The following is a 17,448-nucleotide window of genomic DNA, read 5'->3' as shown; positions in this document are numbered from 1 at the left end:
CCACCCCTCCACACCCCCAATCACACACTGACCCACCACTCCACACCCTCAATCACCCACTGACCCACCCCTCCACACCCCCAATCACCCACTGACCCACCCCTCCACACCCCCAATCACCCACCGACCCACCCCTCCGCACCCCCAATCACCCACCGTCCCACCCCTCAACACACCCCAATCACCCACTGACCCACCCCTCCGCACCCCCAATCACCCACCGACCCACCCCTCCGCACCCCCAATCACCCACCGAACCACCCCTCCGCACCCCCAATCACCCACCGACCCACCCCTCCGCACCCCCAATCACCCACCGACCCACCCCTCCGCACCCCCAATCACCCACCGTCCCACCCCTCAACACACCCCAATCACCCACTGACCCACCCATCCACACCCCCAATCACCCACTGACCCAACCCTCCGCACCCCCAATCACCCACTGACCCAACCCTCGGCACCCCCCGTCACACACTGACCCACCCCACCTCCAGTCACCCACCGACCCACCCCTCCACACCCCCAATCACCCACAGACCCACCCCTCCACACCCCCAATCACCCACCGTCCCACCCCTCCACACCCCCAATCACCCACCGACCCACCCCTCCGCACCCCCAATCACCCACCGACCCAACCCTCCGCACCCCCAATCACCCACCGTCCCACCCCTCCACACACTCCAATCACCCACTGACCCAACCCTCCGCACCCCCAATCACCCACTGACCCAACCCTCGGCACCCCCTGTCACACAATGACCCACCCCACCTCCAGTCACCCACCGACCCACCCCTCCAAACCCGCAATCACCCACTGACACACCCCTCCGCACCCCCAATCACCCACCGACCCACCCCTCCGCACCCCCAATCACCCACTGTCCCACCCCTCCACACCCCCAATCACCCACTGACCCACCCCTCCACACACCCAATCACCCACTGACCCACCCCTCCACACCCCCAATCACCCACCGACCCACCCCTCCACACCTCCAATCACCCACTGACCCACCCCTCCACATCCCCAATCACCCACTGACCCACCCCTTCAGACCCCCAATCACCCACTGACCCACCCCTCCACCCCCCCAATCACCCACTGACCCACCCCTCCACACCCCCAATCACCCACTGACCCACCCCTCCACACCCCCAATCACCCACTGACCTACCCCTCCACACCCCTAATCACCCACTGACCCACCCCTCCACACCCCTAATCACCCACTGACCCACCCCTTCACACCCCTAATCACCCACTGACCTACCCCTCCACACCTCCAATCACCCACTGACCCACCCCTCCACACCTCCAATCACCCACCGACCCACCCCTCCACACCCCCAATCACCCACCGACCCACCCCTCCACACCCCCAATCACCCACTGACCCACCCCTCCACACCCCCAATCACCCACTGACCCACCCCTCCACACCCCCAATCACCCACTGACCCACCCCTCCACACCCCCAATCACCCATTGACCCACCCCTCCACACCCCAATCACCCACTGACCCACCCCTCCACACCCACAACCACCCACTGACCCACCCCTCCACTCCCCAATCACCCGCTGACCCCCCTCCACATCCCCAATCACCCACTGACCTACCCCTCCACACCCCCAATCACCCACCGACCCACCCCTCCACACCTCCTATCACCCATTGACCCACCTCTCCACATCCCCAATCACCCACTGACCCACCCCTCCACTCCCCCAATCACCCTCTGACCCACCCCTCCACACACCACAATCACCCACTGACCCACCCCACCACAACCCCAATCACCCACTGACCCACCCCTCCACACCCCACCCACTGACCCACCCCTCCACACCCCAATCACCCACTGACCTACCCCTCCACACCCCGAATCACCCATTGACCCACCCCCCACACACCCAATCACCTACTGACCCACCCCTCCACACCCCCAATCACCCACTGACCCACCCCTCCACACCCCCAATCACCCACTGACCCACCCCTCCACATCCCCAATCAGCCACTGACCCACCCTCCACACCCCCAATCACCCACCGACCTACCCCTCCACAGCCCCAATCACCCACTGACCTAACCCTCCACACCTCCAATCACCCACTGACCCACCCCTCCACACCTCCAATCACCCACTGACCCACCCCTCCACACCCCTAATCACCTACTGACCCACCCCTCCACACCCCCAATCACCCACTGACCCATCCCTCCACACCCCAATCACCCACTGACCCACCCCTCCACACCCCAATCACCCACTGACCCACCCCTCCACACCCCAATCACCCACTGACCCACCCCTCCACACCCCCAATCACCCACTGACTCACCCCTCCTCATCCCCAATCACCCACCGACCCACCCCTCCAGAGCCCCAATCACCCACCGACCTACCCCTCCACAGCCCCAATCACCCACTGACACACCCCCCCACACCCCTAATCACCCACTGACCCACCCCTCCACACCCCCAATCACACAATGACCCACCCCTCCACACTCCCAATCACCCACTGACTCACACCTCCTCATCCCCAAACACCCACTGACCCACCCCTCCACAGCCCCAATCACCCACTGACCCACCCCTCCACATCCCCAATCACCCACCGACTTACCCCTCCACAGCCCCAATCACCCACTGACACACCCCTCCACACCCCTAATCACCCACTGACCCACCCCTTCACACCCCTAATCACCCACTGACCCACCTCTCCACATCCCCAATCACCCACTGACCCACCCCTCCACACCCCAATCACCCACTGACCCACCCCTCCACACCTCCAATCACCCACTGACCCACCCCTCCACACCTCCAATCACCCACTGACCCACCCCTCCACACCCCCAATCACCCACTGACCCACCCCTCCACACCCCCAATCACCCACTGACCCACCCCTCCACACCCCCAATCACCCACTGACCCACCCCTCCACACCTCCAATCACCCACCGACTCACCCCTCCTCATCCCCAAACACCCACCGACCTACCCCTCCACAGCCCCAATCACCCACCGACCTACCCCTCCACTGCCCCAATCACCCACTGACACACCCCTCCACACCCCTAATCACCCACTGACCCACCCCTCCACACCCCTAATCACACAATGACCCACCCCTCCACACCCCCAATCACCCACTGACTCACCCCTCCTCATCCCCAATCACCCACTGACCCACCCCTCCACAGCCCCAATCACCCACTGACCCACCCCTCCACATCCCCAATCACCCACCGACCTACCCCTCCACAGCCCCAATCACCCACTGACACACCCCTCCACACCCCCAATCACCCACTGACCCACCCCTCCACACACCCCCAATCACCCTCTGACCCACCCCTCCACACCCCTAATCACCCACTGACCCACCCCTTCACACCCCTAATCACCCACTGACCTACCCCTCCACACCCCTAATCCCCCACTGACCCACCTCTCCACATCCCCAATCACCCACTGACCCACCCCTCCACGTCCCCAATCACCCACCGACCTACCCCTCCACAGCCCCAATCACCCACTGACACACCCCTCCACACCCCCAATCACCCACTGACCCACCCCCCAATCACCCACTGACCCACCCCTCCACACCCTAAATCACCCACTGACCCACCCCTCCACACCAATCACCTACTGACCCACCCTCCACACCCCCATCCACCCACTGACCCACCCCTCCAGACCCCCAATTACCCACTGACCCACCCCTCCACATCCCCAATCACCCACCGACCTACCCCTCCACAGCCCCAATCACCCACTGACACACCCCTCCACACCCCCAATCACCCACTGACCCACCCCTTCACACCCCCAATCACCCACTGACCGACCCCCCCACACACCCAATCACCCACTGACCCACCCCTCCACACCCCCAATCACCCACTGACCCACCCCTCCAAACCCCCAATCACCCACTGACCCACCCCTCCGCACCCCCAATCACCCACTGACCCACCCCTCCACACCCCCGATCACCCACTGACCCACCCCTCCACACCCCCAATCACCCACTGACCCACCCCTTCACACCCCTAATCACCCACTGACCCACCCCTCCACACACCCCCAATCACCCACTGACCCACCCCTCCACACACCCCCAATCACCCACTGACCCACCCCTCCACACCCCCAATCACCCACTGACCCATCCCTCCACATCCCCAATCACCCGCCGACCGACCCCTCCACAGCCCCAATCACCCACCGACCTACCCCTCCACACCCCCAATCACCCACTGACGCACCCCTCCACACCCCTAATCACCCACTGACCTACCCCTCCACACCCCCAATCACCCACTGACCCACCCCCCCCACACACCCAATCACCTACTGACCCACCCCTCCACACCCCCAATCACCCACTGACCCACCCCTCCACACCCCCAGTCACACACTGACCTACCCTTCCACACCCCTAATCACCCACTGACCCACCCCTTCACACCCCTAATCACCCACAGACCCACCCCTCCACACACCCCCAATCACCCACTGACCCACCCCTCCACACACCCCCAATCACCCACTGACCCACCCCTCCACACCCCCAATCACCCACTGACCCATCCCTCCACATCCCCAATCACACACTGACCCACCCCTCCACACCCCCAATCACCCACTGACCCACCCCTCCACACACCCCCAATCACCCACTGACCCACCCCTCCACACCCCCAATCACCCACTGACCCATCCCTCCACACCCCCAATCACCCACTGACCCACCCCTCCACACTCCCAATCACACACTGACCTACCCCTCCACACCCCCAATCACCCACTGACCCACCCCTCAGCTCCCCCAATCACCCACTGACCCATCCCTCCACATCCCCAATCACCCACTCACCCACCCCTCAGCTCCCCCAATCACCCACTGACCCATCCCTCCACATCCCCAATCACACACTGACCCACCCCTCCACACCCCTAATCACCCACTGACCCACCACTCTACACCCCCAATCACCCACTCTCCCTCCCCCCAATCACCCACTGACCCACCCCTCCACACCCTAAATCACCCACTGACCCACCCCTCCACACCAATCACCTACTGACCCACACTCCACACCCCCATCCACCCACTGACCCACCCCTCCAGACCCCCAATTACCCACTGACCCACCCTTCCACATCCCCAATCACCCACCGACCTACCCCTCCACAGCCCCAATCACCCACTGACACACCCCTCCACACCCCCAATCACCCACTGACCCACCCCTTCACACGCCCAATCACCCACTGACCGACCCCCCCACACACCCAATCACCCACTGACCCACCCCTCCACACCCCCAATCCCCCACTGACCCACCCCTCCAAACCCCCAATCACCCACTGACCCACCCCTCCGCACCCCCAATCACCCACTGACCCACCCCTCCACACCCCCGATCACCCACTGACCCACCCCTCCACACCCCCAATCACCCACTGACCCACCCCTCCACACCCCCAATCACCCACTGACCCACCCCTCCTCATCCCCAATCACCCACCGACCTACCCCTCCACAGCCCCAATCACCCACCGACCTACCCCTCCACACCCCCAATCACCCACTGACGCACCCCTCCACACCCCTAATCACCCACTGACCCACCCCTTCACACCCCTAATCACCCACTGACCTCCCCCTCCACACCACTAATCCCCCACTGACCCACCTCTCCACATCACCAATCACCCACTGACCCACCCCTCCACACCCCAAACACCCACAGACCAAACCCACCACACCCCCAATCACCCACTGACCCACCCCCCCACTCACCCAATCACCTACTGACCCACCCCTCCACACCCCCAATCACCCACTGACCCACCCCTCCACACCCCCAGTCACACACTGACCTACCCTTCCACACCCCTAATCACCCACTGACCCACCCCTTCACACCCCTAATCACCCACTGACCCACCCCTCCACACACCCCCAATCACCCACTGACCCACCCCTCCACACACCCCCAATCACCCACTGACCCACCCCTCCACACCCCCAATCACCCACTAACCCATCCCTCCACATCCCCAATCACCCACCGACCTACCCCTCCACAGCCCCAATCACCCACCGACCTACCCCTCCACATCCCCAATCACCCACTGACGCACCCCTCCACACCCCTATTCACCCACTGACCCACCCCTTCACACCCCTAATCACCCACTGACCTCCCCCTCCACACCACTAATCCCCCACTGACCCACCTCTCCACATCACCAATCACCCACTGACCCACCCCTCCACACCCCAATCACCCACTGACCTACCCCTCCACACCCCCAATCACCCACTGACCCACCCCCCCCACACACCCAATCACCTACTGACCCACCCCTCCACACCCCCAATCACCCACTGACCCACCCCTCCACACCCCCAGTCACACACTGACCTACCCTTCCACACCCCTAATCACCCACTGACCCACCCCTTCACACCCCTAATCTCCCACTGACCCACCCCTCCACACACCCCCAATTACCCACTGACCCACCCCTCCACACACCCCCAATCACCCACTGACCCACCCCTCCACATCCCCAATCACCCACTGACCCACCCCTCCACACCCCCAATCACCCACTGACCCATCCCTCCACATCCCCAATCACCCACTGACCCACCCCTCAGCTCCCCCAATCACCCACTGACCCATCCCTCCACATCCCCAATCACACACTGACCCACCCCTCCACACCCCCAATCACCCACTGACCCACCCCTCCACACACCCCCAATCACACACTGACCCACCCCTCCACACCCCCAATCACCCACTGACCCACCCCTCCACACACCCCCAATCACCCACTGACCCACCCCTCCACACACCGAATCACCCACTGACCCACCCCTCCACACCCCCAATCACCCACTGACCCACCCCTCCACACCCCCAATCACCCACTGACCCACCCCTCCACACCCCCAATCCCCACTGCTCCACCCCTCCACACACCCAATCACCCACTGACCCACCCCTCCACACACCCAATCACCCACTGACCCACCCCTCCACGCCCCCAATCACCCACTGACCCACCCCTCCACAGCCCCAATCACCCTCTGACCCACCCCTCCACACCTCCAATCACCCATTGACACACCCCTCCACACCCCCAATCACCCACTGACCCACCCCTCCACACCCCCAATCACCCACTTACCCACCCCTCCACACCCCCAATCACCCACTGACCCACCCCTCCACACCCCCAATCACCCACTGACCCACCCCTCCACACCCCCAATCACCCACTGACCCACCCCTCCTCATCCCCAATCACCCACCGACCTACCCCTCCACAGCCCCAATCACCCACCGACCTACCCCTCCACACCCCCAATCACCCACTGACGCACCCCTCCACACCCCTAATCACCCACTGACCCACCCCTTCACACCCCTAATCACCCACTGACCTCCCCCTCCACACCACTAATCCCCCACTGACCCACCTCTCCACATCACCAATCACCCACTGACCCACCCCTCCACACCCCAATCACCCACTGACCTACCCCTCCACACCCCCAATCAGCCACTGACCCACCCCCCCCACTCACCCAATCACCTACTGACCCACCCCTCCACACCCCCAATCACCCACTGACCCACCCCTCCACACCCCCAGTCACACACTGACCTACCCTTCCACACCCCTAATCACCCACTGACCCACCCCTTCACACCCCTAATCACCCACTGACCCACCCCTCCACACATCCCCAATCACCCACTGACCCACCCCTCCACACCCCCAATCACCCACTGACCCATCCCTCCACATCCCCAATCACCCACCGACCTACCCCTCCACAGCCCCAATCACCCACCGACCTACCCCTCCACACCCCCAATCACCCACTGATGCACCCCTCCACACCCCTAATCACCCACTGACCCACCCCTTCACACCCCCAATCACCCACCGACCCACCCCTTCACACCCCCAATCACCCACCGATCCACCCCTCCACACCCCTAATCACCCACTGACCTCCCCCTCCACACCACTAATCCCCCACTGACCCACCTCTCCACACCCCAATCACCCACTGACCTACCCCTCCACACCCCCAATCACCCACTGACCCACCCCCCCCACACACCCAATCACCTACTGACCCACCCCTCCACACCCCCAATCACCCACTGACCCACCCCTCCACACCCCCAGTCGCACACTGACCTACCCCTCCACACCCCCAGTCACCCACTGACCCACCCTTCCACACCCCTAATCACCCACTGACCTACCCCTTCACACCCCTAATCACCCACTGACCCACCCCTCCACACACCCCCAATCACCCACTGACCCACCCCTCCACACACCCCCAATCACCCACTGACCCACCCCTCCACACCCCCAATCACCCACTGACCCATCCCTCCACATCCCCAATCACACACTGACCCACCCCTCCACACCCCCAATCACCCACTGACCCACCCCTCCACAAACCCACAATCACCCACTGACCCACCCCTCCACACCCCCAATCACCCACTGACCCATCCCTCCACACCCCCAATCACCCACTGACCCACCCCTCCACACTCCCTATCACACACTGACCTACCCCTCCACACCCCCAGTCACCCACTGACCCACCCCTCAGCTCCCCCAATCACCCACTGACCCATCCCTCCACATCCCCAATCACCCACTGACCCACCCCTCAGCTCCCCCATTCACCCACTGACCCACCCCTCCACACCCCCAATCACCCACTGACCCACCCCTCCACACACCCCCAATCACCCACTGACCCACCCCTCCACACCCCCAATCACCCACTGACCCACCCCTCCACACCCCCAATCCCCACTGCTCCACCCCTCCACACACCCAATCACCCACTGACCCACCCCTCCACACACCCAATCAGCCACTGACCCACCCCTCCACGCCCCCAATCACCCACTGACCCACCCCTCCACACCCCCAATCACCCTCTGACCCACCCCTCCACACCTCCAATCACCCATTGACACACCCCTCCACACCCCCAATCACCCACTGACCCACCCCTCCACATCCCCAATCACCCACTGACCCACCCCTCCACACCCCCAATCACCCACTGACCCACCCCTCCACACCCCCAATCACCCACTGACCCACCCCTCCATAACCCCCAATCACCCTCTGACCCACCCCTCCACAGTCCCAATCACCCACTGACCCACCCCTCCACACCCCCAATCACCCACTGACCCACCCCTCCACACCCCCATCACCCACTGACCCACCCCTCCACACCCCCAATCACCCTCTGACCCACCCCTCAACAAACCCGATCACCCACTGACCCACCCCTCCACAGTCCCAACCATTCAGTAACCCATAACATCTTTCAAAGAAAGATGTCTCTAGTTAGAGTTTAGGTTCCGAAAGAGCAAGACGACACAATCAACAGCAATCAGACTGACTGAATTTTGACATTCCCCAGAGATTTAAAATACAATATTTCCTTTTTTAAGAAACAAGTGTTCTCTGCTCTATCTTGAGACAAAGCATTACATATTGAGCCCTGTGTAACATACTCAAATCGCTCCCCATCCTCAGCTGTTTTTACGTGGATGAAATGACTGTTCAATCATTAACTCTCAACATGGCAAAATGGCTTTTTTTATCAATATTGTACGGTTATTGCTTAAAATGTTTTGTCTAGCTATTCCTCTGCACCCTCTCCAATCCAGGCAGCATCCTGGTGAATCTCCTCTGCGCCCTCTCTAATCCAGGCAGCATCCTGGTGAATCTCCTCTGCACCCTCTCTAATCCAGGCAGCATCCTGGTGAATCTCCTCTGCACCCTCTCCAATCCAGGCAGCATCCTGGTGAATCTCCTCTGCACCCTCTGTAATCCAGGCAGCATCCTGGTGAATCTCCTCTGCACCCTCTCTAATCCAGGCAGCATCCTGGTGAATCTCCTCTGCACCCTCTCTAATCCAGGCAGCATCCTGGTGAATCTCCTCTGCACCTCTCTAATCCAGGAAACATCCTGGTGAATCTCCTCTGCACCCTCTCTAATCCAGGCAGCATCCTGGTGAATCTCCTCTGCACCCTCTCTAATCCAGGCAGCATCCTGGTGAATCTCCTCTGCACCCTCTCTAATCCAGGCAGCATCCTGGTGAATCTCCTCTGCATCCTCTCTAATCCAGGCAGCATCCTGGTGAATCTCCTCTGCACCCTCTCTAATCCAGGCAGCATCCTGGTGAATCTCCCCTGCACCCTCTCTAATCCAGGCAGCATCCTGGTGAATCTCCTCTGCATCCTCTCTAATCCAGGCAGCATCCTGGTGAATCTCCTCTGCACCCTCTCTAATCCAGGCAGCATCCTGGTGAATCTCCTCTGCACCCTCTCTAATCCAGGCTGTGTCCTGGTGAATCAGCTCTACACCCTCTCTAATCCAGGCAGCATCCTGGTGAATCTCCTCTGCACCCTCTCTAATCCAGGCAGCATCCTGGTGAATCTCCTCTACATCCACTCTGATCCAGGCAGCGTCCTGGTGAATCAGCTCCACACCCTCTCTAATCCAGGCAGCGTCCTGGTGAATCAGCTCTACACCCTCCCTAATCCAGGCTGTGTCCTGGTGAATCAGCTCTACACCCTCTCTAATCCAGGCAGCATCCTGGTGAATCTCCTCTGCACCCTCTCTAATCCAGGCAGCGTCCTGGTGAATCTCCTCTGCATCCTCTCTGATCCAGGAAACATCCTGGTGAATCTCCTCTGCACCCTCTCTAATCCAGGCAGCATCCTGGTGAATCTCCTCTGCACCCTCTCTAATCCAGGCAGCATCCTGGTGAATCTCCTCTGCACCCTCTCTGATCCAGGCAGCATCCTGGTGAATCTCCTCTGCACCCTCTCTAATCCAGGCAGCGTCCTGGTGAATCAGCTCTACACCCTCTCTAATCCTTCCTATAACGAGGTGACCAGAGCTGAACATAATGCACCAGGGTTTTACAGAGCTGCAACCTAATCTCGCGGCTCTTGAACTCAATCCCCCGACGAGTGAAGGCCAACGCACCCTACGCCTCCTTCACCACCCTGTTGACTTGCACGGCAACTTCGAGGTATCTGTGGACGCGGACACCAAAATCCCTCTGTCCCTCCACGCTGCTAAGAGTCTTACCATTAACCCTGTATTGTGCCCTGAAATTCGATCTTCTGAAGTGAATTACCTTAAACTAATCCATCACACGTCTGACTTCAGCTGGTGGTTGCTCGAGCCCCACCCATCACTGACACCATTTTGTCATAGTCGCAGAACAGAAACAGCCCATCTACTCCACGCCAAACTGTTAATCTCTCGAGTCTCATTGACCATACCACTCCCACTCATGTACCTAGCCAAACTTCTCTTCAATGTTGAAATGGAATCCACATCCACCCCTTCTGCTGGCTCGTTCCACCCTCCAAGTGAAGAAGTTCCGATTAACTTTTCAACTGCCGTCATAAATACACCCAGAACCTGGTCTCCACAACCGTGTGGGACAATAAGTTCCACAGATTCACCATCCTCCGGCTAAAGGAATTCCTCCTCATCTCTGTTCCAAAGGATGTCCTTTATTCTGAGGCTGTGTCCTCTGGTCCTAGACTCCCCCACTACAGGAAATATCCTCTCCACATCCACTCTGTGTCCTCTGGTCCTAGACTCCCCCACTATAGGAAACATCCTCTCCACATCCACTCTATCTGTGTCTTCTGGTCCTAGACTCCCCCACTATAGGAAACATCCTCTCCACATCCACTATCTGTGTCCTCTGGTCCTAGACTCCCCCACTATAGGAAACATCCTCTCCACATCCACTCTATCTGTACCCTCTGGTCCTAGACTCCCCCACTATAGGAAATATCCTCTCCACATCCACTCTATCTGTCTCCTCTGGTCCTGGACTCCCCCACTATAGGAAACATCCTCTCCACATCCACTCTATCTGTGTCCTCTGGTCCTGGACTCCCCCACTATAGGAAACATCCTCTCCATATCCACTCTATCTGTGTCCTCTGGTCCTGGACTCCCCCACTATAGGAAACATCCTCTCCACATCCACTCTATCTGTCTCCTCTGGTCCTGGACTCCCCCACTATAGGAAACATCCTCTCCACATCCACTCTATCTGTGTCCTCTGGTCCTGGACTCCCCCACTATAGGAAACATCCTCTCCATATCCACTCTATCTGTGTCCTCTGGTCCTGGACTCCCCCACTATAGGAAACATCCTCTCCATATCCACTCTATCTGTGTCCTCTGGTCCTGGACTCCCCCACTATAGGAAATATCCTCTCCACATCCACTCTGTCTCGGCCGTTTAATATTTAGCAGGTTTCATTGAGATCCCCCTCCCCCACCCCATTCTTCTGCGCTCCAGTGAGTACAGGCCCAGAGCCATCAAACACACCTCATAGATTAACCCTTTCATTCCCGGGATCATTCTGGTGAACCTCCTCTGAAACCTCACCAAGAGGCCAATCCTCCGGGACAAGAGCTGAACCCTCTCCAAGAGGCCAATCCTCCGGGACAAGAGGGCACGACTTCGGGATTGAAGGACGTCCTTTTAGAACTGAGATGCGGGTAAATTACTTTAGTCAGAGGGCGGTAAATCTGTGGATTTTGTTGACAGGAGCAGCCAAGTCATTGGTGTGTTGGAGGCCAAGTCATTGGGTGTATTCAAGGCAGAGGTAGATAGGTTCTTGATTAGCCAGGGTATGGGGAGAAGGCAGGGGGGGTGGGGATGACTGAAAGAATCGGATCAGCCCATGATCGAATCACGGAGCAGACTCGATGGGTCGAATGGCCTACTGCTCCTATATCTTATGGTCTTGCGGTCAACGCCAGCACATCCTTTCTTGGGTAAGGGTCCCAGAAACTGCTCACAATAGTCCAGATACCAGAGGACTTCGGGTGTGCCTCGTGTCTGAGGAATTGTCTGTTTTAACTCCTTCCTTTCTTCATTCAGGCACCTTTGAGATTCAGATCAATGGCCGGCTAGTCTTCTCCAAACTGGAAACCAAAGGGTTTCCTTATGAAAATGATGTAAGTAAGACGTTCATTTGTTATTTTGTTTTAAGATTGAATCAATATGCATTTGTGTTTCAAGGTTGTCGTCGCTGGGGGAGGTAGTAAGGATAAGCTCCCAATCGCGTTCATCTCAATTAGCAAGTCCAGCTCCCGGCCTTCATGTGTGGCTTAGCTACTAAGCCCTCTGGAACCGTGTCGACTGACAGGAGAAGGGGCAAAGGTGGGTTACTGGTGCCTTAAAACTAATCGCTTCGGGCGGCCATTGTTGGCAGCTCATCTGGGAGAAGGAAAACTGATATCAAACCTCCCGCTGCCTTGTACGCCCTCACGGGGAAGGCTTTGGGAGTGAACCCTGAGGGAAAAATCCGGAGCTGGAGGTCCCTACGTTGGGTTCAACGCTGACTGGCAACTCCTGGTGCCAAACTGTATCCGTCTCTGCCGTTCCTCTGGGTTCATCAGCTGCGTCGAGAGGGGGAGCCTGCTACACGGGCAACAGCTCGCTCTCTCCGTGTCGTACTGTCCTGGCTTGTGTACCACATAGACATCGAGGACGCAACGTCCATGGGCGACCACGGGCCTCGTGTTTAAGTGTGACTTCTGGGCACCCGCATTATTCAGGATATTTGCTCATCCGGCTGGCTGTAGGTTTTCCATAAAGGGAGTGGTGCATTAGATTAGATTATGAGGACACGCAGTCCTCTTTTTATTGTCATTTAGTAATGCATGCATTAAGAAATGATACAATGTTCCTCCAGAATTATATCACAGAAACACAAGACAAACCGACTGGAAAAACTGACAAAACCACATAATTATAACATATAGTTACAACAGTGCAAAGCAATACCGTAATTTGATAAAGAACAGACCATGGGCACGGTAGAAAAAAAAAAGTCTCAAAGTCTCTCGAAAGTCCCATCATCTCACGCAGACGGGAGAAGGAAGAAAACTCTCCCTGCCATGAGCTTCCAGCGCCGCAAACTTGCCGATGCAGCACCCTGGAAGCACCCGACCACGGCTGACCCTTGAGTCCGTCCGAAAACTTCGAGCCTCCAACACCGAGCACCATCTCTGCCGAGCACTTCGATCCCGGTCCCGGCAACAGGCAAAGCCGAGGACTTGGGGGCCTTCCCCTCCGGAGATTCTCGATCGCGCAGTGACAGGCATTTCAGAAGTTTCTCCAGATGTTCCTCTGTGCTTCTCACGTCTGTCTCCATCAATTGTGCACGGTACCTACTTAACAGATACGATATCATTTCGGAGCGGCCGCGCACGCTGTGTCGCGCCACCATCTTCTCCTCCTCCTTATTTGGGTTATCGTGGCTTGAACCAATCTGACCATTCTCCTCCAACCTCTCCCATTAACAAGGCGTTTTCACCCACAGAACTGCCACTCACTGGATGTTTTTTGTAAATTTTTCCACACCGTTTTCCTTAAGCTCTGTGTGTGCGAAATCCCAGGAGATCAATTTCTGAGATACTCAGAATCACCAACAATCACTCCACACAGTCAAAGTCACTTGGATCACGTGGAAAATCCCAGGAGATCAGTTTCTGAGATACTCAGAATCACCAACAATCACTCCACACAGTCAAAGTCACTTGGATCACGTGGAAAATCCCAGGAGATCAGTTTCTGAGATACTCAGAATCACCAACAATCACTCCACACAGTCAAAGTCACTTGGATCACGTGGAAAATCCCAGGAGATCAGTTTCTGAGATACTCAGAATCACCAACAATCACTCCACACAGTCAAAGTCGCTTGGATCACGTGGAAAATCCCAGGAGATCAGTTTCTGAGATACTCAGAATCACCAACAATCACTCCACACAGTCAAAGTCGCTTGGATCACGTGGAAAATCCCAGGAGATCAGTTTCTGAGATACTCAGAATCACCAACAATCACTCCACACAGTCAAAGTCACTTGGATCACGTTTCTTCCCCCTCCTGGTGTTTGGTCTGAACCCCCGACCGTGTCTGCGTGTTCTCATGCATTGAGTTGCTGCCGCTGATTGGCTGGTTAGACACTTGCGTTAACGAGCGGGGGGTATCGAATAAAGTAGCCAACGAGCGCGCGTTTCCATGCTCATTCCAGAAATGACTCGGAGAGCATGTAGCCGATAGTTGGGTTGAGTTGTTGTCTGATTTTTTTTTTGTTTTGGCATGTCTGTGTGTCCGTGATGTCTTTTTCATGGCTTTTACAGGGTGCGGAGCCAGAGAGAGGGACTGTGTGGCGCACCACTCCTCACAGACATTTTCGCAGTATTTTCCCTTCATCTTACGAGGCCGAGTTGCGATCTCGACACTCGACCTGACAGGGATGGAAAGCGTACTCGGGAGCGGACCCAACTGGTTTCGAACCCGGGAACCTCCGCTCCCGGGTCCGGCGCCGATGTCGTCGTGCCACCAGTCAGCCCGTTTTGTTGTCTGATCTTGGCGGATTACATACGAGCATTCTGCCGCCGTGCGAGGAGACATCGTCGGGGCCGCAAATAAGTTGCCAAGATCGGAAAACCGCTCAACCCAGCTTTAGAGCTCGTGTTTTATAGAATGGGATGGATACCACTGAGCCGCGGTTCTCTGCGTTACTGACACTGATCGCTAAGGTCTGCCTGGTTATTTCTCTGTTTCAGATTCTCAGCGCCATCGAGAAGGCCAGCCAAGGCACAGACATAGAGAAGATCGAAAACAGCCGTCCTCCATGCATCATTCTATAAAACTGCTTGCCATGCCTTCTGCTCCTCCTGGTTTCATAACCTGCTCTACTCTCGGCTCTTAACCCACGTCTAGTGGGTGGCGTGGAATCTGTAATTCAAATCACAGCACTGGGGGGGGGGTTGGTCCCTCTGCCCGCGATGTTGCACCGAACCGATTAAGTTAGTAATCATATGACCAACTAAACTAATCCCTTCCGCCTGCACAATGTCCATATCCCTTACATTTTCCTCACATTCATGTGCCCAAACATCTCCTAGAAGTCCCTAATGTATCTGCCTCTACCACCACCCCAGGCACCCCCCATTCTTGACCCTCACATCTCCTTTGAAATTACCCCCTCTCACTTTAAACTCATGCCCTCTGGTGTGAGACATTTCAACCCTGGGGGGGGGGGGTGGAGAGAAAAGATACTCCTTGTCTACTCTATCCAATGAGCCCCTATCAGATTTCTCCTCATCCTCTACTGCTCCAGAGAAAACAACCCAAAAGCCGTTTGACCTCTCCTTGTAGCGCACGCCCTCCAAACCAGGCGGCATCCTGGCGAACCTCTTCTGCCCCCTCTCCAAAGCCTCAACATCCTTCCTCTCGTGGGGACGACCAGAATTGTGTGCGATACTCCAGGTGTGACCAAACCAGAGTTTTATAACTTCCTGACTTTTGAACTCACTGCCTCGACTACTATAGGCAAGCGTGCCGTGTGCCTTCAAAACCACCCTGTCAACCTGCGTAACCACTTTCAGGGGGCTACGAATTTGGACCCCAGGATCCCCCCCACCCCCAGCTCATCAACACTTGCCCTTAACACCATACTGTTTCCTGGCATTTGACCTACCTGGGGCACAACACTTCACACTTGCCCAGATTAAGCAACGCCTGCCGTTTCTCTGCCCATAGTCGGCAACTGGTCGATTTCCTGCTGTGTCCTTTGCCAGCCATGTATTGGGTTCACACTGATTGTCCTGCGGTGTCGGGGGACAGGCCGGTGTTTGGCCTGCGCAGAACCTGTACGTACTGTGCCTGTGTCTCTGATTTTTTTTTCATGCTGAGGGTTTTTCCTGAAACACTTGCCGTTTAATTGAAGTTTCTGGCACGCTGCATACTTGGAATCGGTTTCTGTAAATGACTATTTTAACCGAAACACGTGGTTAAAATAAGAAGAAAAAGAAAAGAAACCCTTTTCCAAACAGGGCAGCAAGTCACTAACTTCAGAACGGAAGTTTTTTTTTACAAACAATCATGATTTGAATCTGTTTGTGATCTGTCAACTAATATGATTAAAATATTTGCACTCTCTAAGCCTTGCGTCGTTAGTTCACCCCAGTTATTACCAAAAAAAATAAATAAAATCCCTACGCTGAAAATTCAAACCAGCCCTCGGGTACGTGTCCTCAGAGGGTCAGCAACTTTAAGTTCCTTGGCGTTATCGTTTCAGGGGGGCCTGTTCTGGGCCCAGTGCGAAAATGTAGTTATGGAGAAAGCACATCAGTACCTCCTGCTTATTCAGGAGTTTGCAAAGATTCGACGTGGAATCGAAAACTTCTGACAGTCTTCTATAGCTGTGTGTGGAGATGATGTCGACTGGCTACATCGCAGCCTGGTATGGGAACACCAACGTCGTTG

The 17,448-nt window shown here is 57.2% G+C and overlaps 1 protein-coding gene across 1 annotated transcript in view; it reads left to right on the top strand.

The window, feature by feature from the left end:
• The window catches only part of LOC134340214 (migration and invasion enhancer 1-like), a 33,407-nt gene extending 16,264 nt beyond the window's left edge, over positions 1 to 17,143 (top strand). The window contains exons 4-5 of the mRNA XM_063037189.1: positions 13,043 to 13,119; positions 15,744 to 17,143. Coding sequence (XP_062893259.1) covers positions 13,043 to 13,119; positions 15,744 to 15,827 — 161 coding nt within the window. The 3' untranslated portion in view covers positions 15,828 to 17,143. The remainder of the gene's footprint in view (positions 1 to 13,042; positions 13,120 to 15,743) is intronic.
• The last annotated feature ends 305 nt before the right edge of the window (positions 17,144 to 17,448 follow it).

This window comes from Mobula hypostoma, chromosome X1 (assembly GCF_963921235.1).
Source record: "Mobula hypostoma chromosome X1, sMobHyp1.1, whole genome shotgun sequence".
Taxonomy (NCBI): domain Eukaryota; kingdom Metazoa; phylum Chordata; class Chondrichthyes; order Myliobatiformes; family Myliobatidae; genus Mobula; species Mobula hypostoma.
The sequence above is the reverse complement of the archived record's forward strand: the minus strand, read 5'-3'. Positions and strand labels throughout refer to the sequence as shown.